Raw genomic sequence first — 26,778 nt, 5'->3', positions numbered from 1 at the left:
CTCTTCTTATATACTTTCTCGGATGGCCACAAGATTGCGGGGTGTCGTTCGCTGTGGTTGCCGACAGGATGATTTCTGCCTGTTCCGTGTGCCACTTTCGAGGGGCCCTCCTCGATCATGAGCTGCGCCAGCAACTTCCCAAACGTACTGGAACCGTGAGCCGTAAACCGGCTAACGGAGCCAACGCTAGTCTCCGGGTAAGCTGCAAGGGTCAAGGACGCGTTGCATTTTTAATGCTGCAGCCCATCAAAGTAAACATTGGGCCGGCTTCCGAAGTGGGGCACAAAAATGTGGCTCTCAAAAAGAGACTCAGTTTTCCAGCGTTGTAAACGTATCCATCAATCGCTCTGCGGGAATAACCGAATGAACCGTTTCGCTGCACGTCCAGGGCTTTTCCTTCAGCCTTTCGTTTTGCAGCGTGTCATCATTTTCCTCCGAAAGGATTGAGACCGGCGACTGTGGCCACCACTTGATGCCCAGCCATTGAAAAGCCGCACATTTCCTATTCTTTTGTTTCCCGAGGCTTTACTGAGACACAGGCCCCGGCTGTGCCGGTCTGTAGCTGACGGCTAGCCGTTAAGTTTCTAGTCCCCTACGGAGCATCTTGCTTAGCACAAAAAGGCACACTCTCCGCCACTACCCAGAACAAGAACCGGTGGTGCACTTCTGATTGCCTTCGATTTTTACCGCATACTTCAAGGCTCTCCGGGGCTCGCGTTTCACGGACCGCCAAACCGCAAGCCGCATGCTTTTTAAAGTCTCTGCCCGTCGGTTCGCTGGTGTGGCCCGTTTTTTCCGTACCCTTGACTGGCGAGGGGGCAGGGACATGACGGGACCAATCTAGCACGCACGTCACCAGATTGAGTGGCTCCGACATTCGATCACGGCACCGGGGAACCCGCACGTTCCGTCCACGGTGCGGCTTTACCACCGAAGGGCACCAGTAACTGGTCGCGGTCGCGGTTAGAAGATTACGCGACGCGGAACTTGACATCCGTCAACTGCGGCTTATGTTTTCAGTCGTCCCTGTCCCAGTCACATTTCGCGCACACTTTCCAGACACTCCTGCTGCTGCTGCCTAAGCTCGATTATGCACCGACGAGATGATGTGGAAGAACCATCCGCCACACCAGCGCCATGCAGTGCGCTGCAGCCTGTCGTAGAAATGCAATCAAATTACAAGTACAGGGTGGTCAAATAAGCGTTCTCTTTTTGAACTACCCATTATTTGACGTTTAAAACGTCAAACTTGATTCTGGAAGTAGTAGACATTTAGTAAACACTTAAAAATTTACGAAATGGGTCGCTAAACACTTGAACAATGCTGGGAAATATTAAAAACTTACTTCCAAAGTGGTAGGTCTTATCTCAAACGGTACGATATTTGAAAAGCTCATTTCGTTGAAGCTCATATCCACCTCGGTGGCTATGTTATTAAGCAGAATTGTCGTTCTTGGGGTTCGGAAAACCCATACGTCGTGCAAGAGAAGCCAATGCATGAAAAACAAGTGACTGTTCGGTGCGGATTTCGGTCCGGCGGCATCATCGGCCGCCGTATGAATGAATGAAGAAGGAGCCGCCGTAACCGTCGAAGGCGTACGCTACAGAGCCATGTTGGCTGATTGGTTCTTTGGCGAAATTGAAGCTGAGAACTTGGATGACATTTTGTTAAAACAGAACGGGGCTATCTGCCATACAGCGACAGCCACGATCGATTGGTTGCACCGCGTCTTCGGACAGCGAATAATCAGTACAAATGGTGTTGTGAATTGACCTCCAAAGTGTTGCGATTTTACACGATTGGACTGTTATCTGTTGGGGATCGGTGAAAGACAACAAACCAGCAACTATTGACAACATCAAGACTGAAATTTAAATTGCCATTGCCAAGATAGGACCACAGACAGTCGAAAAAGTGCCCAAAAATTGGGTCGACCAATTGGGCTACTGCGAAGCCACCCGAGGGGGACATTTGAGCGAAATTGTTTTTCACACATAAATTTGATGATCAACCTTTCAAATAAATGTTCAAGCATCGAAAAATATTAAGCCGTTTTTGTTTTATAACCAAATGAAAAAGAGAACGCTTATTTGACCACCCTGTACATGTTCCGTATTCCCTTGGCGCCCGGCGCACTCGAACCGGCCCATAACTGGGGCATGAAACTATGGAAAACGGCAAAAACTGGCCTCCACTCGGGAACTGGTACGGACAGGGCTCGACAGGGGTGGGTTTCTGACGTACGGCGCACCAGAATCGTCACGATAATCGTCTGACGTCAAACACGCTGAACGATGGGTGCTAAGGTTGAGGATGGATGCGCAACCGGGGACGGTATAGGCCAAAGGTGGTGCATTAGGGTGCCACCTGCACCCTTAAGGACGCCCGGCTCATCCCGAGACCACCTCAACGCGCAACTGTCAAGGTTGCAGGATGAGGCATAATTGTGGCCCCCCCAACAACGCTCCCAAAAGACCTAGAACTTGAACCTGCCCTGCCGGAAAGCTATCGTCGATGGGAGTCGCTGTGTCATAAATTCAATTGTTTCCATTCCTGTAGCATATAGTCCCGTCCCCCGGCCACTCACAAACAGATACGGCTCCCGGAGGTGTGATTCCATCGGGCACCACTCTCGGCTTGGGATTCCACCAGCAGAGAGAGAGCCCCGGACATAAATGGGTCATGTGTTGATTAAATTTATCCCCCCCGGCTGGACCCTGTACAATGGCCCTCTGGCCCCCCTTCTGGTTGTCCTGTGGAGTGCTCAAAATACATAATCGACGAGTATACGCTGTCCGCTCAGACAGCGTCGCACTATTAGTGCGGTAACAGTAACGGTGGCCTTGGGTGGCCGGGTTCTCTATCCAATAAGGTAATGTCCAATCATCGTACATTTGATGTCCGATGTACCCGCCAGGACACCGGCTAGGGGTTCACCGAATCAGGGCCATTACGGAGCGGAGCCGTGGAGTATAAATAAATCGGCCAACGGTCAGCCCTTTCAGAGCCATCAGAGAGATAATCAAGAGACCGACAGTCCCGGGCAGCAATTGGGAGGTGTTTGGCCATCGTTGACTGGGGCTGTAGCGACACTTCCGGTTGTCGGTTGTACATGCGGTATAATAAATCGTACCATTAACAACGCACAAGAAAAGGGTTCGAATTGTACAAAAACACTACGTAGCTAATCGCTTCCGATCCGTCCGCACTTCATTCACCGCAGAGATCGCCGGTCGCGGAACGGAAAACAGCTTGATGAATCGGGACTGCTCTTAACATTCCTGAGCCGGCGGCAGTAGTGCTCCGTTCCTAGGATTCCCAGGAACAAAAAACACACACACACCCATCAATCGACCCAGAGAGCGGCAACGCGCCGAAGACTATCGTCGGTATCTCGCAAAACTCGGCCGACAAACTGTCGGCCCGGGACTGGCCCCGGGGAAAATCAAAGCTAGAGGTAGGTTTAGGGAAAATAAACAATTGCCAAACAGGAAGCGAAGAAAATAAATTGCCCGCGAGATGCTCGTTCTGGTTCCGCGTGGCGCGTTCGGCACACAGTGCTGGGCATGCCGATCGCATCCGCGGGTTTTGTGAGACAAAACCCGGAATTGGGGGCCAACTTTGTGGCCAACTAAAACACGGCAGCGGGTGCACCGATTGCATCGGAATGTACTGTAGCGTGCGGCACGGCCTGGGCACGCCAAACTGCATCTGTTTTGCTACGATCCGCCCGACGGCGGACGGTTATTTCGATGATCAATAATGACGGCAGCAAAGGCGGCAAAGGTAGATGTTGATCGTGATGTTGTTGATGCCGTAATGGGGTGTAGCATAAATAAATCATCTCGAACATTCCACTGCCGGCCGTGCGGCCCGGTGCGCGGGATTGGCCGGCAGCAGCGAGGCGGGGAGCGAATCTAGGAAAGATGGATTTTTTAAAGAAAGATCTGTTGAATGACACGGTCTGGGTTTGGGACGGTCGCGATGCCCCTATTGCGGGCGCAAGTTTCCAGCTCGGTTCACGATCACGATCATCTTGCTGATCCGTAACCATTAGGCGTGTGAATTAATTGTTTCGGTTTTGGCGTTGACGTTACTCACTTAATACATATAACAATTTTTTTTAATGAAATATGTGTTTGATAGCTACTATCATTACGCATCTATCGCAGTATAAATTGTTTGGTCAAAGTGTAAACAACACCTATTTTAAGCATTTGAACATGTTATGTTTTGTTTCTGGTAAAGTGTTTTTTGCGGGGAGTACTTTTTCATTACTTCAATATGAAGAAAACTGCTACCAAAAGTCATCAAATTTTAATGGAAGTTTATGATGAACGTGCTCTCGGTGAGAGAATGTGTAAGAACTGGTTTGTGCGGTTGAAAAATGATGATTTTAGCTTGCAAGACCAAGAGCGACCTGTACAGCCAAAAAAGTTTGAAGGTGAAGAATTGGCAACATTGCTCGATCAGGATCCATGTCAGGCGCAAGAAGGACTTGCAGAAATGTTAGGAGTTGACCGCACTACAGTTTCCAAACGCCTAAGTGCCATGGGAATGATTAGAAAAATGTCTTATTGGGTTCCTCGTGAATCCCAGAAATCCAGAATCTCCAGAAAGAGACATTGATCAAAGGAAAACCGTTTGCGAGTTTCTACTTCCGTGGCTGAAAAAAAGGGGTTCTTGTACCAAATCATCACTGTTGATGAAAAGGGGAGTTACCACAAGAATCCTAAACGCAAAAAGGCATGGATACAGCCTGGTGAACCAGGTCCATCGCAACCATCCTGTGCATATGGTGGGATATGGAAGGTGTGGTGTACTTTGAGCTTTTAAAACCTAATGAAATTATAGACGGACAACAAAATCGACAACAATTAATGCGTTTGAATGACAACGCTCGACCTCACATGGCAAAACCGGTCAAAACCTATCTCGAAAATGTCGGACGGGAACTGTTAACGATCCCGTTCTATTCAGCAGATGTTGCTCATTCGAACTAGTATTTGTTCCGTTAGATGAGTAACGATTTGGCAGCCCAGCGGTTCACTTCTTATGAAATTATTGAAAAATGGGTCTCTGAGTTGATCACTGATACAGATAAGAAGTTCCATCGTCACGGAATCGACGAACTACCTAAAAGATGGGTGAAAGAAGTAGGTAACGACGAATAATACTTTAATTAAGGTAGTCATACGTTTTGTTGTTGTAGTTAGGTCACAAATGTCGAATAAAAACCGCTGGAATTAACTTCTACACCCAATACATGAGGAGAGATGATGACTCGAATGTAATAGTTATTATGTTGCATGGATTCATCGATCATCAATGTTAGGTAAAAGTTAAACGATACTGTAACTTCGTGTTTGTGAATAGAAGTAATGTGCGCTTATCAGCGCACATTTGGCACAATCCCTTGCCACTCGTTTACGCAGCAACTGCAACCTACCGACCGTTTGTTGGCTTGCAATTTCCGTTACAGTTTTTGTTCACATCGCGCCTAAATTTGTACAGAGTGTGACAAGAAAAACCCAGAGAAAGTAATTTAATCACCAACACGTTGCAGCCAGTTTTAGCCACGTCAAACAGCGCCAACCCCAAACCTATGCCGGAGGGAGGTTAGACTTCGAAAGGCCGCCCAACCATTTGTGCATCCTTTCTGCTGTGCTGCTTGCCGAACACTTTGGCAAGACCGTTTTTCCCTTCTTCGCTGTGGCCACGCAGCCAGCCAGCCAACCAACGACGCCACGTGCTTATGCTTCTTGTCGGCACCGACAACGGCACCGTTTCCGGAACGGACCTCAGGAAAAATCGATACCGAACCCAAGGCGGGACCGGCGCAACATTGTCCACCGTGTGTCGCGTAAGTGGCGCCGTTGTTCGGTGCCGCTGCTGGGCCGTCGCTCACGTGTTCCCGGTGTTTGCCGCCAGCCAGCACTTACTTCTCACGACCGGCGCACCGGCCTTTCTCGGTGTCTGTGGCTTCGGTGACAGCCAGTCAAATTATTATGTTACTGTGCCACTGGTTTTAAAATATGTACCAGCTCTCCGGCGGAATGGGCCCTCGTGGAATGTAGCGAAATGTTCCTGAAGTTCCCGAGTGAATCGGAACGGCTGGCGAAGGAAACGCAACCGTCCGTCCGTCGTGCACCGTGGCCGACGGTCGATTGGGCGAGAGAGCACTTCGGAGCACCGGAACAGGAGCCGGCCACGCATGGACCTTGCAGGGTTTCGCTAATCGAAACTTTCGCGACCCGGGTGGGCCGCCGCGGAAACCTTTTCGTGGCCCCTTCGTGGCTGTACCTCCGCGACGCGCACCCGGTACAGGATTAACCTTTCAATCAGTACCCAGGGGAGAACCCTCGAAACGAACCCACGGGCAAAGAACAACAACGGCAAAAACCGCGGAAAGCCCATAAGGTTGTGCAACCTTTCCTTGTTCCGCGGCGTGAAGCCTGTAACCACACACACACACACACACAGGAGACGATCGTTGCACAAATGTTGCACTGGACCCACCCACCCGATTCGGGGCCCGATTCCCACAAGTACTTAAGTTAACGGAGCTGTGTGCCTCCCACGGGGACGCAGGAAGCCGTCCAAAGGGACCCTTAAACTACGCGGCGGCTTCGGACCGGCCCGGTGGCTCACAAAACCACCGGTCACCGGCTGTTCCGCCGGCAGACAGTTCCCGGACGTTCGTGCAAAAAGTGTGCCGCGGGCGCGCGTGTGTGTGTGTTTGCTTTGGGTGAAAGTGGCAAGGAGCTACACCGAAGGAAAAGGAGCATCAACCGCAGGCTACGTCGGGAGCTACATCGCGGTGGTTCGAAGAACCGCGAAAGGAAGCGATCTTGAGTGCGGCGAACGTTCGCGCAGTGAGTTTTGCTCTGCAGATGCAGTTGTTTCTGGCGTACCTTGCCATTGCCCTAGTGCTAGCGCTGCTCTACCGTTGGTGCACCGGAAAGCGGGAACAGACCGCGCGCAAGAGGTACCCCATTGGATTGGCATTAGTTTTGGGCTTCGCGTGGCCACCCCCGTGTGATTCAGGTCAAGCAGTGTGCATCGGTGTGTGGGCAACATTATTTAAGCTCTTCATTCTAAAGAAACGACCACTAAGCAGGCTCTAGGCTTTAGGCTTCGAGTCACCATGGGGATAGCCTTAAAAAGCACACAAAGCTCACCGAAGTAGGTGTTGTTCGCCGATGTTGAACCGTTTAATTGGTCAATCATTAGCAGTCTCAGTAGCAGTCGTCGAAAAGGGGTGGAAGCGAAGAAAGTAGCACCTCAGCCCGTCACCCTCCGCACATAGTGACACCATGGCGAGTGAGCAGCATGTTTTGTTTAGTTTCTGCACCCGTGTGTGTGTCCATCTAACGACAATGAGTCGTAAGATTGCGATTTTGTTGCATAACAAAACAAAATATGTATAACAGAAATATTCTTTGAAGTTAATTGTGTAGTTGAATAAATGGCTCCACGTGAGAGAGAATAACTAAGACTTGAGTTCAACGCTCAGCTCAATTTGATCGATCGCGGAAAATAATACATCGGTTAAAGAATCGCGTGACTGAAAATATGTGGAACACGGTTTCTTACAAAATTAGACTTCGACTTGAGTCACATCACTGATCTGTACGATCCAAGAAGACTTTGGGGGCTGGATCGTTCTCCGCCATCCTCATGACATTACCAACCCACCGGAGCCTGGCGAGCCACAGTGTGCTGGCCACAGTGTGCAGTGCGTACAACTGGCTGTTATAGCGACTTTTCCATTGTCCCTCCACACATACGAGGCCAAATACCAATCTGGGCATCTTCCTCTCGAAGATCCATTTCTCAGATGCGTATTGCCTTTGACCCTGGATAGGTGATTCTTGAGACGACTTCAAACTTTTGCTAATAATAAGGCTACTGTCACCACCTCCTGACCGTGTGCTATGAAAAGCACCCTAAACGCCCATCATAAATGTGTCTTCAAAACAAACAAATCGTTCAGAAGAGCACACTGAACTGAAATAGGGGGAATAGATTTTCACTTTAGCCCTCCCCTCGAAGGGTCTCTCAATCAGTCCGTATGTCCAAAAGCCCTCCCGCTAAACAGAACGGTTCGTTCTTTGTTGCATATTTCTATCTCACAAATGTTACTGGACCAACCGATGGTCTAATGGCCGCAAAAAAATCCGCTTCATGTTGTGTTCAGGTGTTCAGTTTTTCCCATTAAACCATGTTCGAAAGGAACCTGTTCGCCAGACCACGCCGTGATAGGATCGACATGAAGCCACCAAACACGATATAGTGTGTTGATGATGATGAGAAGGCCGGCGGTGTTAACAGGACTGTGCGGTTTGCCACTTCGGTACCACTATAACCTGACTAAACACAACCTTTCACTCTATCCCGCTCTCTCTCGCGTGCTGTCTCGGAACAAGACTTCGTTCGACTTGTACCGTCGGTCCACCGTGTCCTGCCAGTGTCCAGCTGAAATCTATTTCCGTACCACGGGACCGGTAGAGCGAGGGGAAATTATGCTCCTGGCTTCTGTTGCTGCTGCTGCTGGCGCCAGGACCGAGCCGTGTGGAATCGTTTTAACTTGAATCAACCGATTCCGTGGTGTGCAATTGCTGGCGTACCGTACCGTCGGGTCGTACCGTCACGGGATGGTGCTATAAATTTTGATTAGTTCCCGATGATTTTCTCTCGGTGAACACACATGCCGTTGAAGGAGACTACACCAAGGTGCGAGGTGGTGCGTCACTTGGCTGACGTTCGCTTCTTCAAACGGATCCTAAATCGGTGCGATTGAAATGTTAACATCGATCAGCTTTGATCCGTTTGATTTCGTGCCTGTTCCGGTCCGGTCCGAGCCACCACCAAGCGCGCGCTCGTCAACACGTTGTTTATGTGTTTTGAGCCCCCCGATTCGCCTTCCGATCCGCGCGCCGGGCGTTATCCTTAGCTCACCGTCCTTGCACCGTCTCAAGAGGCCAACCGAAGGCGCTCTTCGGTTCTTCGATGCTTAATCTCGGCAGCAGCCCCGGACACGCCACGGGCACTGCTGATTCGACGGGTCTGCCTGATGTTTGCTGATTTTTCGCCGTCATTTTGTCTCCGTCTTCGGCGTCGGGTGTGAAATGATGTAAATAATCTAATCGAACTCTTGCGTGGCGACCAACTCGGCAACGAAGCCACCGGTTGCCGGTTGCCGGCTGGGGCACCGTTTCCGATTGGAGGCCAGCACCGTACCGTGCCGACGACGACGACGACGACGACGGAGCCGACGGTCCATCTGTTGTCAGCGTGGAAACCGGAAACGGAAGCAAGGAATTTAGAAGCATCCGGTTCGGTTGTCTAACTTTGACGCGCAAAACCGGCCTGCCTGGAACCGACCTCCTACACGCCCGACCGACCCTGACTGATAAGTGTTAATATGGAGAGTCTATTTTTAGACAAATGAGTCTGTCCTCAGTGATGCCCCTCGGTGTGATCGGTCCTTTTTGGGCAGCGGATACGGACCGAGTAGGGGCAGCCCGCCGTTGTCCTACTTACAGACTCCCGGTTTGCTGGCGAAAAAGAAGAGCACCCAGGGCGCCCAGCAAATATCACGGACGCTTTGCCGTGGGGTACGGGAAGTCCTTGCTTTGAAGTCGTCGCCCGTTGGCCTCGAACGGCACGGGACGGCGGAGCATCGACCTAATGGCATTACAGATTGCGAATAATTGATGACACCCGCAACGTTCCACTTTCTTTCGCTCGTCCGCTCGTTCGCTCCCTGTCGCCCGGCGCAAGGCAGCAGGCACAGTCGAAGTGTAAAATAAAGTGGTGCAGATTATGGCACAACGGAGACCCTGGTCCTGGCGCCCAACCAGAGGCCTTGCGTTGCGGCCTCCAACACTGGAATCCGAAGCAAAGGGACCCTTTTCCAGCTGACTAGTCACTGTTGGCTTTGGCGCATTTCAAAATCCTCAAACCACCGCAAACAATGAGAGTTTAGGTTGGGACGTGAATTGGGAAGGACGCACTTGCTTTAGGTTACTTCACTAATTGTTTAAAAATAGTAAATGTAACTGGAATCGGAACCACAGCTCACGTAATTGAATTCTTATTGGGCTGAGGGTTCGAAAAAAAAACATCAACACACCAATCAGTCGCGGAGTGCCACAAATTGCTCATTAAATCCGTTCGCCCGACCCGACTCGGAGCTGTGCCTTGGCGTGGCGTTAATCTCCGAGAAGCCTTCCTTCGCTGGCTCCGTCATCTTGGCCTACGTTCGTTTGCACCTATGGTCCAGATATGGTGTCCGCTATCCACCACTCTCGGCGGGGCTCTAATCAATCAGCGTCAACATGTGCGTCGCTGGTAACCCCGGGGTGCCCGGGAACCTGTTTCGGAAGATGTTTTGTCCAAAATGGGGAGAGAAAAAACGGCCCAGTACTGCACCCAAGTGCTGCACTTTCCGCGGCACCGAGACACGTGCCCCTCCCCACCGAACACACGTACACGTAATGAGCGTCTTGTCCGTGTGTGTGTGTGTGTGTGCCCGCTGTCGCACTAATCGACCCGCGCGGTGGCATGTGCCGCGAATGGCGCGCACGAGCTGACGTGGCACGAGTGAGGTGGCACTTAATTTAATAAATGTTGTTTGATTTATTTAATTATCTACCATCAGCAGCGGCAGCAGCACCACCAAACACCAGCCCGGGTGTCCGGGTGGTGGCCACGGTGTGGAGGCACGACGGATCGATTCCGACGAGCCACAACCGGAGCAGGACCGGAATCTGTCCTGTGTCCGTACGCGTGGCGCCACCATTAAATGAGAGCTCTGAGGGTGTTTTATGGTCTTGCCACACTCCGCCACTCCTCGAGGCTTCTTGTTTGGCGAATAAAAATTCTCCCCCACGACGACGGTCACCTGGCCAATGGGGGAGAAATTAAATTATCGCTGTTGGTGGGCCGCTTTTTAAATCAGAAGCTGTTGGTGCCTGCGAAAGTAGCAAATTAGTGTCACTCCTTCTAATGCGCACCGTGTTCGACACGACGTGTTTTGCAGATAAACCTGGGCCAGGGCAGAACCAAGGTCGGCAAAGGCAACACGCTCCTCGCGCACGATGACGAAGAAGTTCGAGTTCAACTGGCAGATTCCGGTCCCGGAGCCGCTGCTGACGGGCTGCGTGTTCGACCGGTGGACGGAGGAGAAGGACAACAATGAGCTGGAACCCAACTGCACGTTCAAGGTGGACGAGTATGGGTTTTTCATCTACTGGAAAAGCGAAGGACGGGTGAGTGTCGGGCACGGCCTCTATCATTATCCTTCCGCGGTGCGATCGCCTACTCCGATTCATCTCTTTTTCTATCCCCACTCTCTCTCTCTCTCTCTCTCTCTTTCTCTTTTGCAACTCTTCCGCCAATTGACAGGAAGGTGACGTTATTGAATTATGTCAAGTCAGCGATATCAGAGCGGGCGGAATGCCGAAGGTAAGTGCCGCCGCCCGATGTGCCTTCAGCGGTCAGCAGTCGAAGCAGAACGGCATCGGTAACAACACACGACGACGACGAGACCACGACCGGCGGTCCTTTCGCGGGGCACAGGATGTCGCTACCAACCGACAAGAAGCAATTGTGTGTGTCGCTTGGAAGAAAAAAAGCTTTTTACTCACAAAAAGGATTTTTCTCCTTCTGACGGTCGCATCCTTCCGTCGTAGTCGCAGGGAAAACGTTGCAATTGAAGGAATAATTACATTGCCGCGCGTCCTTTTGTGGTGCAACGCCGGCGACTGTTGTCGCCAGTCGACAATGGTTTAAAAGAAATGTTTTTTTCTGTCTACGACATCTGGGAAAATGAGTTCCTACTCATTTCTTGAGTTAGTTTTTTCTTAGAGCACGCATATAATTGACGCAGCATAGTACGTTTCTCACTTTTGTGACGAAGACATTCTTTCAAACGCGGCATATTATTCGTCCGATCCGACCCAACAGGCATATTGACACTGCGAAAATGCACCATCGATTACTTGGATCACCACGCAACGCCCCACCGACGATGGGTGAAAGCACGGAAAGTGTTGACCGATACAATATTAATCGTGTCGCTTTATCTGGCACCTCGGTAACGTCGAACGGTTCGCGAGATAAATAATCCGTGCCATCGATAGCTTCGGGTTACCCGGGAAAAGTGACATCACGGCCGTGTCTGTGGCTTTGTGTGTGACTTTTTTTTATGCGTTCAAATAACCCTCCGATGAGGCCCATAAAATTGATGGCCGAGAATCATAAATGATAAGGTTTTGTTTTTTGTCCGCTCACTTGCGTCACGCAACGCGGCATGCAATTTAATTTGAAATCCTTGCTCAGTTAGGTGCGGGGTCCGCACATAGCCCATTATTGCGATAGAAAACACTCCTCACAGTGTCTGTGCTGTTGGTGCGTGCGTTTATGGCCCAGTGTTATCTACTAGGAAATGAAGCGGTTGTCTTGAGTCACTGTTTCAGATGCCATTTTCTACTCAAAACCATAGATCAGTGCACCAAATGGCACTGGAACCTTTTGGAACCTCCTCTACCGTATTCTACCTTGAGCATTGTGTTCTGCTGTCTTAATTGGTAAAGACGAGTCCATAGTTGGCTAAGGATTGTTTTCTTCAGAGCTTTTGGACACATTAAAATGCGAGTCAGCAAACTTCACGAGCAACATTCTATACTGTTCTGCATACTTTAAATCAAGCTTCTGTTGGCGCGCATCCTGAGAAATATTTTTGTGGCCGGTGGTGCCTGCTCTTGACGTCAAGGCGCCCGAGATCCTGTGCCCGGGAGAACACGGCCGCTGATGCTGCCGCTACTGCTGCTGGGACCACGTCCGTGACCGGCTCGATTGTGTCACTCTAATCGTTTGTTTATCTTGCTTCTTACACACCGCTCCGTGGCCGACGACGACGCAGGACATGAAGCTGTACAATCAGCTGTGCAACAAGCACGGCGAGAACGTGGAAGAGAAATCGCTGACCATCTGCTCGGGCACGGATTACATCAACATCAACTACCAGCATGTCGTCTGCCCGGATGCGGCGACAGCGAAGGTAAGCCCGAAGGGGGGGATCGGCTCATCGGTTGCTTGGCCCGGTTTAAGTTTTTTTTCCAGCCAACTCTCCTTTTGCCCGGAGCCCGGACTCCAGCTGGGTTTATAGTTTCGCGTTGACAATCTGCCAACCGTACCGCCAAGCTCTCGGCGCCACCGAAGCTAGGGAATCCAGCACACGGCCCCTAGGACCTGTTGGTGCCGGTCCGAACGGTCCTGCTGCGCTGGCTACCGGGCACGCTACAATTAAGGTCTCGTGTTGCGTCTGATGACGACGACGGTGTCCAGTGGCCCCAAGACGTTGGGCGCCACAGCCTGATCGAACGGACATTAATTAGACGCTAATTTACGCCCTGAAAGCCGAACACCGAAGGTTAAACTCGATGCCTTCGGTTCATTAGTGACACACCCGTCGGCTTCGGCAACACCGACAAGACGGCAGCGACGGCTCCATCAGGTGTGCATCGGATTCTCCGGGAGTCATATGCACATCGGGCGATTTCCTGGAAGATGATGCCGTACCCTGCCCGGTTCCAGTCAGAAGGTTGATCAACACGATGATGGCACGCTTTCATGCGGGCCACACACACGGGATCCAAGTGGCGATTAGGCTACGCCCCGTTGGACGGTGAGCCGCTGCAAGTCAAGCGTTGCGTGCGGGAGAATCCTTTCGCGTGGCTCCTTTCGCCCGATGATAACATTGTTCACAACATCACCCTCGCCAGCACCATCACGGTTCGCTCTTATTAATACCCACTGGCAGATGATTTGCCCAGTCAACCAAACGCGCCCAGCCTTCCAGCGAGCGAAACAACCAGCCGAAGCACGCACTCACGACCCCGACGTATCCTGAACCGTGTACGGGGCAGGGTCCTTCAACCGGAGGTGATCACCAAGCCACACGCTCGCGACGAAAGGATGAGTTCATTCCCGACCCTTTGGATGGCCTTTCAAATGTTGCCAATAATCAACTGTCAACTGGCTGGGCCTGGCGGGGCCCGTTGGCATCCTTCTTCCCGGGAGGTCACGGAGCTACGGAGTACGTGGCGCGTCAGAGTCGATGAGCATCATCGAAACGGATGGTGTTGAGTGACGGAAACCACCGAAGAAGGATATATCTCTGTCGCGCGACTTTCAAGACGTGCTAATTCGCAAAGTGTCACTATTTTGGCGAAAGCATTCGCCATTCCTCATGGCGTACTGGCCGAGCCCCTTCTGACTCTGGCTAGCAGTTGCAGTTTGACGTGCCGAGGGTCGCGTGTGTAAGATTAAAAAGCGAAGCACCTATTTTGTAGCCATTCGCCTTCGACCATTTTCAGTTAATTTGCTAATCCTCCGGGCTTGACCTCCGATCTCTGCCACTTTCTAAACACTGTACCCCATTCGGTCTCTTCTAACGCGCAGATCTGGGTCGATGGTTTACGCAAAATCACACACAACGGCAAGGCCAACAATTTCTGCCCTATGACCGCCCTCAAGAAGCAGTAAGTTCTGGTACTTCGATGTACATCGAAGCGTGTTCCTTTTTGTTTTATGTTCGCTTTCGGAATGGCCCGAAAAGGGTGATGGTTCTCTCTTATTTCTTGCATGATTTACCGGTGTCGGGGTTGCATGGCTTAAGCTTGCGTTGGCATGGCATGTTCACTGTTAATATAAAAACTAAAACCACCTAACCCTAGTGTAAATCCATCATTCTGCCGGCGTAAAATGAGACTGGCACCGTCTGCCATCGTACCATCGTTTTAATCGATTTTCAGGAAATAAGGGCAATTCCAAAGGACACACCGCCATTCCAGCACGGTCCACGGCGCTTATCTATCGTGCTTCCGAAGCCGCTATCGAAAATGATTAGCTCGCAACCGGTTGCCACCTTTCACCTTTATCGGGGCCATAATGGGAGGAAATTAAAAGGCCACTAAAAGGAATCAATTAATCAACCGCCTAATCGGAAGTTGTCTTTGGCCTCCTTCCCACCCCCCGCTGATGGGTGGCCGCATAGTTTATGTAGACAAATTCAACTGGCTGGCCACTCCCGTGCCCCTCGGAACAATGGGATCGCAAATTGTCACACACCAACAACGACAACGGTGACGGCTCCGACGACGATGGCTTGCCAACTGATCGATTGAACGACTCGAGGTTACCGGAAGGACATAGTGTAAATTAAATTGTTCCGCCTTTCCGCCAGTGCCGAGGCGCTTCTGTTTGCTTTAACCCTCGCCCCCCTCCCCAGGCCAGGGTGGCTTTAAAAATGTTTAATTTATGATAATTTCTCACGAGAATGGAGCGAAAAACAATCAGCCCCATCAGGCCTGCCGGCCTCCGAACCCGAGGCCGTCGTAAATTGTCGTATAATAGTATACCTTCGACACAACGGCGGAAAAGTGGTCAGACAAAAAAAGCCCCCACCGATGATGATGATGATGGGACGATGAAGATGCCAGCAGGTGGCTTTATTTAATATTCATATGGGAATGTCAAGAGCACCGAAGTGGCCCGTCCCGGCTGGCTATAAAGTTGCCCCCTGAAACGTTCGGTTCCGGTACGCTATGTTGTCTCTGTGTGCTGGTGCCATAGAATGATAAACTATCCATTGTTTCGAGCGTGTCACACTTTCATACACGTAGTGCCGCTGCCGTCGTAGCTGCTGTGCTCAGCCTTCCGTTCAGCAGCAGTTCAATTTCTAAAACATTTCTCTACAAAATTAACCAATTTGTTTCCACCGGAACAGCAATTAGTCCTGCTGGCGGGCATTGCGATAAACCAACTCCAGCCTACGCTCTGTCGGGCGGGCACGCCGAACGGTGGCTCGTTTCATTCACTCGTTGTAATAAAGTTTGCAGCCAAATGGAACCGAACGACCGAGGGAACGGCAGTTCCGGTGCTGACCGAGCCAACCCATCATGGCAGGGATGCCCCAATTTTGCTGGGCACAGGACGCCGTTGTTCCCGCTATCCGTTTCATTTCCCACAGGCCTTGACCTGTTTTGCGGGCCAGAAAAGATAGGTGACGCAAGTGACCTTTGCAGGACTAATTTTCATTTAAGCACAGGCGACAAATTGTAACGAACGGACGAGCTGCACAATTAATTTCTCTTATACTATGCATTTATTTGGCTTCCATACTTCAATCACTTTCTGTTGAACGCAACCGAAAGCTGTGGCAGCAAGGACTTCGCGATATTACCCACAACAGCAAGATAAACAACGTGTGTGTCCGCACGAATCTGATGAAGCAGTAAGTTCTTAATCCCAGCCTTTTTTTGTAGCAGTGGTTCTATCATCTCAGATCGAGCGCTAACTAACATCCGGTTTGTTTTGTAAGAACAACGTCCAGTATTGTTGCGCTTGTAATATTCTGCACCCTTAGAAATAATAGACGACAACGAAAGCCACACAGCAGCGATCCGCTCTAAGGGTGCTAAATCGAGTAACAAGCGTGTTGCAAATGGAGCATGATTGACTCGTAAGCGAGGGCCCTCCACCGCATCAATCAGTTTCAGTCACATTATGCGCTCGCGGGGCTAACTAGCAGTGCACCGTGCGCATCGGCACACGTGCCCGTCGTGCCCGTGCCATCCCAGGGTGACACACATTTACTGACCACAACGCAACGAGTCGTGTGTGTGTGTGTGTGTGTGTGTCGCACTCTTAATTGAATTTACACCTTCTTACCGACGGAACGGAGCGTACCTCACGAACCGTTCAACGCCAGCGCGACGCCGACGCGGGTCCGTTTCGGTTTTGCGGAACTGCAAAATTCAATTATCCTTCAACTGACTGCCGTTCTCTCCCTTTCTTTCTCTCTCTGCTCAAACACTCAAACAATCTGCTGCCTGCCTGCCTCTTCCGGGTCAGCCAGACACCAACGACCATGCGCCTCCATCAAGACCTTCATCCCGACCAATTTCATCCCAACTCCCCTCGCTCGATCTGTAACTGAACCCGCATCATCTCATCATAATGGGGCGCGTTCGCCGATTTGTCGCTTAAAGTGACGGAATTTACCGATTTATGTCACGCAAGTTGAAGGGTTTAATTGAGAAGTTGATTTAAAACACAAAACGGCTTTCGTGCCGCAAGGGAGCCTCGCGAATTAGGAAAAAGAACAAAACTAGTCAACGTACCCGGCACGAATCGAGGGCCACCTTCTCTCGGCACGCAGCTCGGCTCGCCGCGTGGCAGCTTTAAAACGCAATGCCACTCAATTATGTCCGCCACCAGCCACACATCCACCACCACCCGAGCACGTGCTCGGAGCGGCACGGGCCACGGGAGCGGCACAGCGGGATTTACATATGATAATTTATTACTATTTTTTTTCCGCTTGTCCACGTTCCCGCAACTTCATTGCCACCGCAAAGTGAAAATTGATCGCCTGCGCGTAAAGTATGGTTGGGTTGGCGTGGCGGCGTACTGAACAAACCGCTTGCTGTTATGAGTAATTCCGTAATTCAATCTCGATCACGCGAACGCCATTTTAACCGCCAGTGGTTGTAGCGCCGCCACAAGCCATTGAGGATCGGATTAAGTCGGGAAGAGATCGTGGAGTTTCTTTTTTGATCAGTTTGATCCCTTAGCTTTAATTCCCTTCGTCGTTAAGCTCTGGATTATGGCAAAATGACTGCTGCTGAAGAAAATTCCTACTATAGACCGCGTAGCCCAATAACCTAAATCCTGAACGAAAAGTTAGATAGCTTCAAAATGGTTCTATTTTTTCTGTGATCGACTTGTGAACCTCGGGAAAAATTATGTGAGAATGTTCCTATGAAATATCTGTTTCATAGTTGGACATCTGCTTTTCCTAGGTATAAGTTTCCGCTAACCAATTCAGTTCAAAAATTGATAAACCATAGAACGCCGTTAATGACGTGCAGTGAACATCTTCCATAGATTACTTAGATTGCTAGCTCTAAAGCTATTATGGAAATGTTCGCATTCTTATACGCAAAAGGCTTGTAGTTTGTCGTTGCTTTGTTGTACTAGTAACTATTCACTCATTCTGCGTCACGTCCAGTGAGCCCCCTTTATGTGTATAGATAAATGTCTAATTTTTATTATATGCATTCATTTTAACCACGCAGTAGCTATTTAATTAATTTGTAATATAAGCATGCACGTTATTCTCTTATGTACTTGATATCCGCACCATCTTTTATGCTTCCTTTTACACGTTCTGTATCACTTGCATGTTGAACCGCTTTCATTTTTCGATATAAACGACCCCAAAAACATTATGAATATGCTAAAGATTTTCTGATTAACTTGCACTTTCGTTCAGTTGGATGCGGCTCGGCTTTCTCGTTGATCCTCGAGGAAAGGTCCCGGTAAAGGTGGTCGCCCGAACATTCGCGTCTGGTAAGCTGGTACCAGTGAGCGCCAACTGCTCATACTCTAATCCTCCCCTTTTTCGCACGACAGGTAAAACGGAAAAATTAGTCTATCAAATCCTGTCCGACTTGGGGTTGCCCAGTGGCAAGAACGATGCGATCGAAAAGGCTGACTTTACGTTCGAGAAGTTCTACGAGCTGTACCACAAGATCTGTCCCCGTAACGACATCGAGGAGCTTTTCCGCTCGATGTAAGTACCACAGGCTAGATGTCCTGACAGGCTCAAGCTAATCGCTTCGCTGAACTTTCAGAACGCAGGGAAAGGCGAACTCCATCAACTTGGACCAGTTTATCACCTTCCTGAACGAAAAGCAGCGCGATCCGCGGCTGAACGAGATCCTGTACCCGCTGTACGACGAGAAGCGTGCCCTGGAAATCATCACCATGTACGAGCAGAACGATGAGGCCCGGGAAGCGAGTAAGTTTCGGTGTCGTTTGCTAAGTTTGAGCGGGCCCGTAAACAAAGCTACTGTGTTCTTTTGGCCGCCCCAACCCCGCAGAAACCCTCACCAAAGATGGACTGATCCGGTATCTCATGTCGGACGAGAATGCGCCCGTCTTTCTCGATCGGCTCGACATCTACATGGACATGGATCAGCCCCTGTCGCACTACTACATCAACTCGTCCCACAACACGTACCTGTCCGGGCGGCAGTTCGGTGGCAAGAGCTCGGTCGAGATGTACCGCCAGACGTTGCTGGCCGGCTGCCGGTGCGTGGAGCTCGACTGCTGGGACGGCAAGGGCGAGGACGAGGAACCGATCATCACGCACGGGATGGCCATGTGCACGGACATCCTGTTCAAGGACGTAATCTACGCACTGCGCGATACGGCGTTCGTTACGTCCGACTACCCGGTGATCCTGTCGTTCGAAAACCACTGCTGCAAGTCGCAGCAGTACAAGCTGGCCAAGTACTGCGACGAAATATTGGGCGATCTGCTGCTGAAGGAACCGATCCCGGACTACCCGCTCGATCCAGGAGCAGCGTTGCCGCCGCCGTCCTTCCTGAAGCGCAAGATTTTGATCAAGAACAAGCGACTCAAGACGGAGGTGGAGAAGAAGGAGCTGGAACTGTTTCTGCAGGGCGAGTTCGTGATCGAGGACGAGGACAAGGAGGACGCCAGTGCCGTGGTCGATGTGAAGAAGATCGAAGAGCTTGCGGTAGGTGGTGGGGCGGGTGCGGCCGCCGTTGCACCGGTAGCGGCCGCGGCCGCTTCGCAGGATGGTGGCGAAGAAGCGCCCCCCATCCAGTACACCGGTTCCACCACCAACGTGCACCCGTGGCTCTCGTCAATGGTAAACTATGCACAGCCAGTCAAGTTCCAGTCGTTCGACTACGCGGACAAGAAGAACGTGCACCACAACATGTCGTCGTTCGCCGAGACGACGGGCATGAATCTGCTAAAGTCGCAGGCCATCGAGTTTGTCAACTACAACAAGCGCCAGATGTCGCGCATCTACCCGAAGGGCACGCGGGCCGACTCGTCCAACTACATGCCGCAGGTGTTCTGGAACGCCGGCTGCCAGATGGTGTCGCTCAACTTCCAGACGTCCGACCTGCCGATGCAGCTGAACCAGGGCAAGTTCGAGTACAACGGCAACTGTGGCTACCTGCTGAAGCCGGACTTTATGCGGCGTTCCGATCGTAGCTTCGACCCGTTCGCGGACGCGCCAGTCGACGGGGTGATTGCCGCATCGTGCGCCGTACAGGTGATCGCCGGCCAGTTTCTGTCGGATAAGAAGGTCGGCACGTACGTCGAGGTGGACATGTACGGCCTGCCATCGGACACGGTGCGCAAAGAGTTCCGGACGCGCATGGTCCCGGCGAACGGACTGAACCCGGTGTACAACGAGGAACCGTTCCTGTTCCGCAAGGTGGTGCTGCCCGATCTGGCCGTGCTGCGGTTCGGGGTGTACGACGAAAACGGCAAATTGCTCGGGCAGCGCATTCTGCCGCTCGATGGTCTGCAGGGTGGCTACCGGCACATCTCGCTGCGCACGGAGGCCAACTTTCCGATGTCACTGCCCATGCTGTTCTGTAACATCGAGCTGAAAATCTACGTCCCGGACGGGTTCGAAGACTTTATGGATGCACTGTCCGATCCGCGGGCGTTCATGGGCGCGGCGAAGGAACGGTCGGACAACATGCAGAAGCTGGGCATCGAGGAGACGGGCGGCGGCGGTGGCGGGGCAACCGAGGCGAAGAAAGTGGAAGTTACGGAACCACCGCTCGTGTTTGACCCGATCACGGTCGATTCGCTGCGCCAGGAGAAGGGCTTCCAGAAGACGGCCAAGAAGCAGCAGAAGGAACTGGACGCGGTCAAGAAGAAGCACGCCAAGGAGCGGACCGGCGTTCAGAAGCAGCAGAATGGGGCCATCGAGCGGCTGATCAAAGGCAAGAGCAAGGACGAGATCAAAGCCGACCCGGCGGTGCGCAAGCTGATCCAGGAACAGAACGCCCAGTGGACGGAGATGGCCGAGCGGCACAAGAAGGAGGAGTGGGACCTCCTGAAGCAGCAGCTCGCCGACCAGCAGGACATTCTGCGCAAGCTGATGGAAACGACGCAGGCGGGCCAGATGAAGCAGCTGGAGGCGAAGCACGAGCGCGAGATCAAGGAGCTAAACAGCCGCCAGGCCAAGATTTCGGTCGAAACGTCCAAGGAGGTGAACAACGACAAGACGCTCAAGACGAAGGGCGAAAAGGATCGGCGATTGCGCGAGAAGAAGCAAAACAACATCAAGCGATTCATGGACGAGAAAAAGGTAAGCGCCCCAGCCGAGGCCAGGCAGAATGGGGGCAAGTACGGCAGCGTACTCACCGCACCGCTCTTCTGCTTGTTCGCCTTTCAGACTGCCACCATCAAGCAGAACCGAGAAAAGGAGAAGCTAAAGGTTACCCACGACAAGCAGCTAGAGGAGCTGGCCAACGACGTGCAAAAGGTATCTCCATCCGACCGCTGGGAGATCCTTACCATGGAAACCGTTGTGTAGTAGTGTCTGTGTTGTTGTATACGCGCGTACGCAACCATACGTGCGTGTGTGTGTGTGTGTTTGTGTCTGCAGCCATTTCGCTCAGCCCACGATCATTTTACAGAAATCTTTTCTCTTTTGGCAAAATTGTTCCATCAAAGAAAGCATTGCAGCTCACGCTCTTGCTCCGGTAGTGTCTCCTTCGTGCGGCGGTGCAGGCCTCTGATAAAGCCTCGATCGTAGCAGCCTAGCAATTACTACTACTACTACTACTACTGCTGCATGTGTGTAGGGTGTATGTATGTGTGTTAGCGAGCTCGAGCAAGCTAGGGCTTCGCCAAAGAACGCTCCTCGAATAGTCGATACTTATTGGTTAGTCCTTTTCTCATGTTTTATGTTTTTCTCTGTGAGACTTATGATTTTTGTTTTTCATTTTCTTTTCTTTCTTATTTTTCTTTGCTTGTTGGATTCCATTCTATCGAACGATCTGAGTTTTAATTTTCTTTGTTTTTCTATATTTTAAATTTCTTTCCCCAACGTTCCTTTACCGACCTAGTTGACGATTAGCGACGGTAGGCTTGTTAGTAGTGATAGTAGCGCGGCGGATATTGGTACGGGTGACACCGAGCACTTGCTTGCAAAGTTTACCAGCACCAAATCCAACTCAACGATACCTTCTCCCGTGGAGCACGATCCATCACGGCAACTGGGGACGACTACGACGGGCGCAACTCATGGCGGGACGCTACCGGAAACGATCACTCCAGCATTCCAAACCAATCAAACTGCGACCGTAGTCTCCCAGCCATTGCTACGGCAGCCCGCGGCTGCGGTCAACCATGCGAAGCGTGATAATGTGAAAAAGAAGTGTCCTTGCATTTGCTCCTGAAACCCGGATGGGCCGAACTACAACAATGCCATAGGAAAACAAGGGTGCCGCCGGGCGGTATGATCCCAGGGTAGCTTGCGACCAGCCTGCGAGAGCAACCACGCGTGGTGGCTTGTGTTGTTATGGTGAACCCAAAAAGTATTATTTAGTAAATGTAAGCTATTTTACGTTTTTTACTGTTTCCTACTTTTTTTTCATCGTTTTTTCTCACAACTTACATTGCTGTCAGAACTTCTTTATTATTTCATTAAACGTACAGTCTCGTAATTTAATTAGTGTCCAATTACTTTGCTAGTCACGCGAGTTCTAAATGCGATTATTTTAGACATAACTACAAACCCGGTCAAGAAGTCGGCCTGACACCGTGGCGCCGGGTATTCAACGGACTTAGAGTACCCAGTTTTATTTCTCTAAAACAAAGCATTGACTGCATTGAAATATCGTAAAGGTTGTGAACACACTACTAACACGCATTTGTCGTTCTAACCCATCGTGCCGTAAACGAACAGTAACGATACTGCTGGCATAATTGATTGTGTTTTCCTCTTGTTCCACCCTTGCAGCTCATCGAAATGTACAAAGTGGACGAGGAGGAATACAAGCTGGCCTCAAAGTATGAGTTTTTCGCCTAAGCACCGTTTGGTGAACCCATCTCATCGAAAGAACGGGACTCACGCGCCTCGGCATAAAACCAGGGGCACCTATCGAAGCTGGTTGGGAACAACGGCATCTCGGAAAATAAATAAACCTAAGTTTCTTTTATTGTCATTGAATCACCTTCATGTACCGCGCATCGTCCGAAGGGCATAGCTTTTGGGCAGACGAAGTGTTCGGCTCATGGTTGGCGGATTGTGGCGGATTCAAAAACAACCTGCATTAAGCTGTTCAAACCACAGACAAATCATTCAGGAAGTCGCGAAGGCGGGGCGCCCGGAATTTGGCTGGATCTCAGGCACGGCGCCAAAGTACCCCAACGTTCTAAGTCGGAGCCTTAGTTGGAACATCCGGTTTTTGTTTCAATGCAGTCGGGAGACCAAATGAGCACGGTAATTTCAAAAAGGGTGAAGACAAACGCAATACGCAAATAATCACACACATCAAGGAGGCAGAGAATTATCAAAGTAAGGTAGGCGACCAAATAGGAGAATAGGAGCATTGGACCGGGGTTGCCGAGCGGTCGTCAGAACTAGGGACGAGATGAAGGAAGACACTGTCCAGAGAATGTGTGGGAACAATGTAAAACCGCTTGCGACCAATCTCGTGGTAAGATAGTAATTAGCAGAATAGGTAATGCACATTCAGGTTCTTCGGCATCATTTCGTAAGATTATATGTTGTTGCGATCTTTGAAGATTTTGGTTGGCGCTATTTATTGGTCTATTGAATAGTTTATTAAGGTTTGTTTGAACTTTGCCTTTCTTTCTCGACATTGTGTTACGGTTAGCTAATCCTGTCAATTGAAACCGAGCATTGGTGGCACTTTTGTTGGTCGACGCAAACGAAAGATCGCGAATTAGTAAAGTTGTAAAGGTTTAAGGATCATAATTTCGATTCTTCCGATTTATTTCCGAAACGGGACAGACGCTTCTTTCACGTTTGTACCATATATGGGGTAGCTCTCTCGCTAGCAGCCCGCTGAAGCATCAACTTCAACACATCGTGAGCATCGTGGGACACGTATGAAAGTCCAAAACAGCGAATAGGAAACCGCACTAGTATTAAGCAACAACAGTCGGGAAAGATTATGCAGCAAAACTCACGCTAAATGCGCACTGCATTCTGCACACATCACACATCTTCAATGTTACTGTATCGCATCGAACCAAATCAAAAAAACGTATTCACCACTTGCCGTGATAGGCATAGTTTATTGAAACACTGTGCCCGAGGACTTTAGTTTCCGAACGTGATTCCTTAACTCGTCGAACACACCGGAACCTATTGACTTTGTTTCCCTTTTTAGATGATCTTCTCTGTGGGCGTCGTTGTGGCCAGTCAGTACCGCGTTAAGGTAAAGAAGTGTTAGAGTTTAGAGAAATAATCTCCAAAACCCGTAGTTCAACTGTCTGTCCGCCCTTGCACGTGGCATGCGCAGGCAAATAATCGTACAACGCAGACGTACGCTGGGTCCTAATCGAAAAAGCCACTACTCAAGAACACAATCAAACGCAAAAGGTAGCAAAAACACTAAGAACACTGTCAAACCACGCCACTTCCGCTACTGTAAGTGTAGAGCCTATTTTATCGAAAGGAGAAGTTCGGTCCAGTGAAAAGCAGCGCTCGCGCTTTTTGATGTTCACAATATTTCGAATTGATTGCGATACAGTGTCCACGCGCCAGGCGTAAAAACTATAACGAGGATCACATTTTCGTTAAAAAGTTTAGGGTAAATTGTAACAACAGTAGCCCCAGCTGACCTACGTAAACCTTTTACTATTTATTAGTGTTCCTCTTAACACTCAAGCCACGGTGTGTATGTTATTTTTAAAATCAAACATGAAACAGCAGTTCGTCGAACGCTCAGCGCCCGAAACGGACGCGGTGAGCTAATGAGAGTCATATTAGTGCCTATTTCGAGTCAATCACGTTCCACCCTTCCACCGCGAGGATGGTTCGATTGACTCGTTTCCGTGTCCTGCAACCTACACGCCGCAAACCGTAAAAAAATCCCTGAACCAGGGTGCTTCGGATTCGGCCGATAGATTGCAGGATCACGCCCCTTGTTCATTCACAACACACTCTCCTACAATTGCACTCTGCTGTTTGTTCCGACTATCGTTTAGAGGAAGACAATTAAACGAAACCAAGGATCGCGTAACAAGGATCATAATCGATATAAATCTTAGAGCGAAGAGAAGTGGCCCGTGTGTCTGTCTTTGCGTTTGCGCCTTCGTTTCATCTGTCCATCTCAACGCAAGCAACGTCAACAATAACACACTCTAGTCGTTACGTTTAAGCCATGTTATTATGTATCGTAAGAAGTGGGTAGTGAAGCAAATAGGCAAATATTATCAACCATAGAAAGGAACAACAAACCCCTACTGACGGTACGGGCCGAAAATGAAACAACCATAAATAATGCAATATAATATCATTCCGAACTGAAACTAAAACAAACGAACAAACAAACAAACAAAACAAAACTACAAAGCAAACCCGACCGAAATCGTACGCCCGTGAAAAGTGACAAAAGCAGCGTAGCAAAGAAAGGCCATATAGGTGTACAGGAGCAGTATCTGCAGGAAACTCCAAAGTTATGCATTATGACATGAAGTATTTTATTCTTTAGTCAAGCAAACAAACAAAAAATGATCAATAAAAACCCCAACGGAAAACAAATATCAACCAGTTTTGAACACTGCGGTGTCAATCAGTTGTCGTTTCGTTCTGCGTTCTCCTATGCGGATTATGGAACCAATAGGTAACTGATGATTCTGTAAACGGAAAACAATCATTCTCATGGCTCCGGCTCATAGTGAATAGTTTCGCTCAAAGCCTACTTTGAATGGTCTTTAACTAACTCGATCACGTTCGCACGGAACCGGAAACAATTTGGCCGGGCTAAACGAATGACAAGGCAGTAATTCTGGAACTACGAATGAAGGTACGTAAAACAGCCGTTCGATTCGATTGACGTATTCATGCAGAAGATCACTGGACGTGGCAAGAGTACCTGTAGTTTTGTGTTTAAGTTATTTATTTAAACTAGGACTAAAAAGCAAACAATCAGCATCAGCACCAAATGCGACGATGTCTAGCACGCCACGTCCCCCAGTTCAGTTTAAGCTCCGCAAGCGTTTACGCTCTCGATACAGAGAGGTTTTTTGAACTGTAAAACAAGGAAAAGGGTTGCGTTACGGACTTGGCTCCGTTTTGCACTCCTCGGACCAACTTACTGTACGGGTCGAAGCGCAACATTTCCACTTTTTCCGCCAAACGCTCCCGGATGGTGGTGAACTGGTGGCCACTAACAGCACTCTCCATCAGCACGAGGACATTCCTGAAGGAAACGAAAATCCACACCAGGCACCAGGACAACGGGGATTAATGGTTTGCTTGAACCAAGTATGGGCTTAAGCACGAAGGGGAAAAGTTGTTACTTACTTGCTCTTGGCCTTTTTCAGCAGAAGATTGGTAAGGAACATGTTGCCGGGCTTCGAAGATCGGTTCACTTTCTTTGGCGTGCGGACAATCAGATTACGTGCGAGCAGTTTGTTTACAATCCCAATGGCACCAGCAAAGTGACAGTTGCTTTGACGGTACTCCGTTGGCCACAACCATTGGGCACACGCACGTTGCACAACCATGATGCACTTGCGGTTGATGTGGTTTTTGTGCTCCTCCCGACTGTGTAACATCCCTCAGCGAGAACTGTAGTGCCCGCACGTGCACAGAAATATGCAGCAAGACTGTTCGATTGATGAAAATTAATTTTCATAGCTTCAAAATATGCGCGCGC

The 26,778-nt window shown here is 50.1% G+C and overlaps 2 protein-coding genes across 3 annotated transcripts; one reads left to right on the top strand and one right to left on the bottom strand.

The window, feature by feature from the left end:
* The first annotated feature begins 6,710 nt into the window (after positions 1-6,710).
* Positions 6,711-25,659, top strand: LOC128273679 (1-phosphatidylinositol 4,5-bisphosphate phosphodiesterase). Of its 2 annotated transcripts, none has more exons than XM_053011703.1 (11): positions 6,711-6,876; positions 11,049-11,277; positions 11,414-11,473; positions 12,933-13,070; positions 16,228-16,307; positions 18,351-18,427; positions 18,491-18,650; positions 18,712-18,878; positions 18,961-21,224; positions 21,312-21,401; positions 22,884-25,659. In XM_053011703.1, the coding sequence occupies exons 2-11, from the start codon at positions 11,107-11,109 to the stop codon at positions 22,950-22,952; spliced, it is 3,276 nt and encodes a 1,091-aa protein (XP_052867663.1). In that variant the 5' UTR covers positions 6,711-6,876; positions 11,049-11,106; the 3' UTR covers positions 22,953-25,659. The 2 variants fall into 2 exon arrangements, with proteins under 2 accessions (XP_052867663.1, XP_052867664.1); XM_053011704.1 differs by lacking the exon at positions 16,228-16,307 and adding an exon at positions 14,474-14,553.
* Positions 25,469-26,541, bottom strand: LOC128273680 (39S ribosomal protein L33, mitochondrial). Its single transcript, XM_053011705.1, has 3 exons — positions 26,424-26,541; positions 26,216-26,319; positions 25,469-26,148 (listed from the first exon to the last, which is right to left on the bottom strand). The coding sequence occupies exons 1-3, from the start codon at positions 26,462-26,464 to the stop codon at positions 26,096-26,098; spliced, it is 198 nt and encodes a 65-aa protein (XP_052867665.1). The 5' UTR covers positions 26,465-26,541; the 3' UTR covers positions 25,469-26,095.
* Between the last annotated feature and the right edge of the window lie 237 nt (positions 26,542-26,778).

Source organism: Anopheles cruzii, chromosome 3 (assembly GCF_943734635.1).
Source record: "Anopheles cruzii chromosome 3, idAnoCruzAS_RS32_06, whole genome shotgun sequence".
Taxonomy (NCBI): Eukaryota; Metazoa; Arthropoda; class Insecta; order Diptera; family Culicidae; genus Anopheles; species Anopheles cruzii.
The sequence above is the reverse complement of the archived record's forward strand: the minus strand, read 5'-3'. Positions and strand labels throughout refer to the sequence as shown.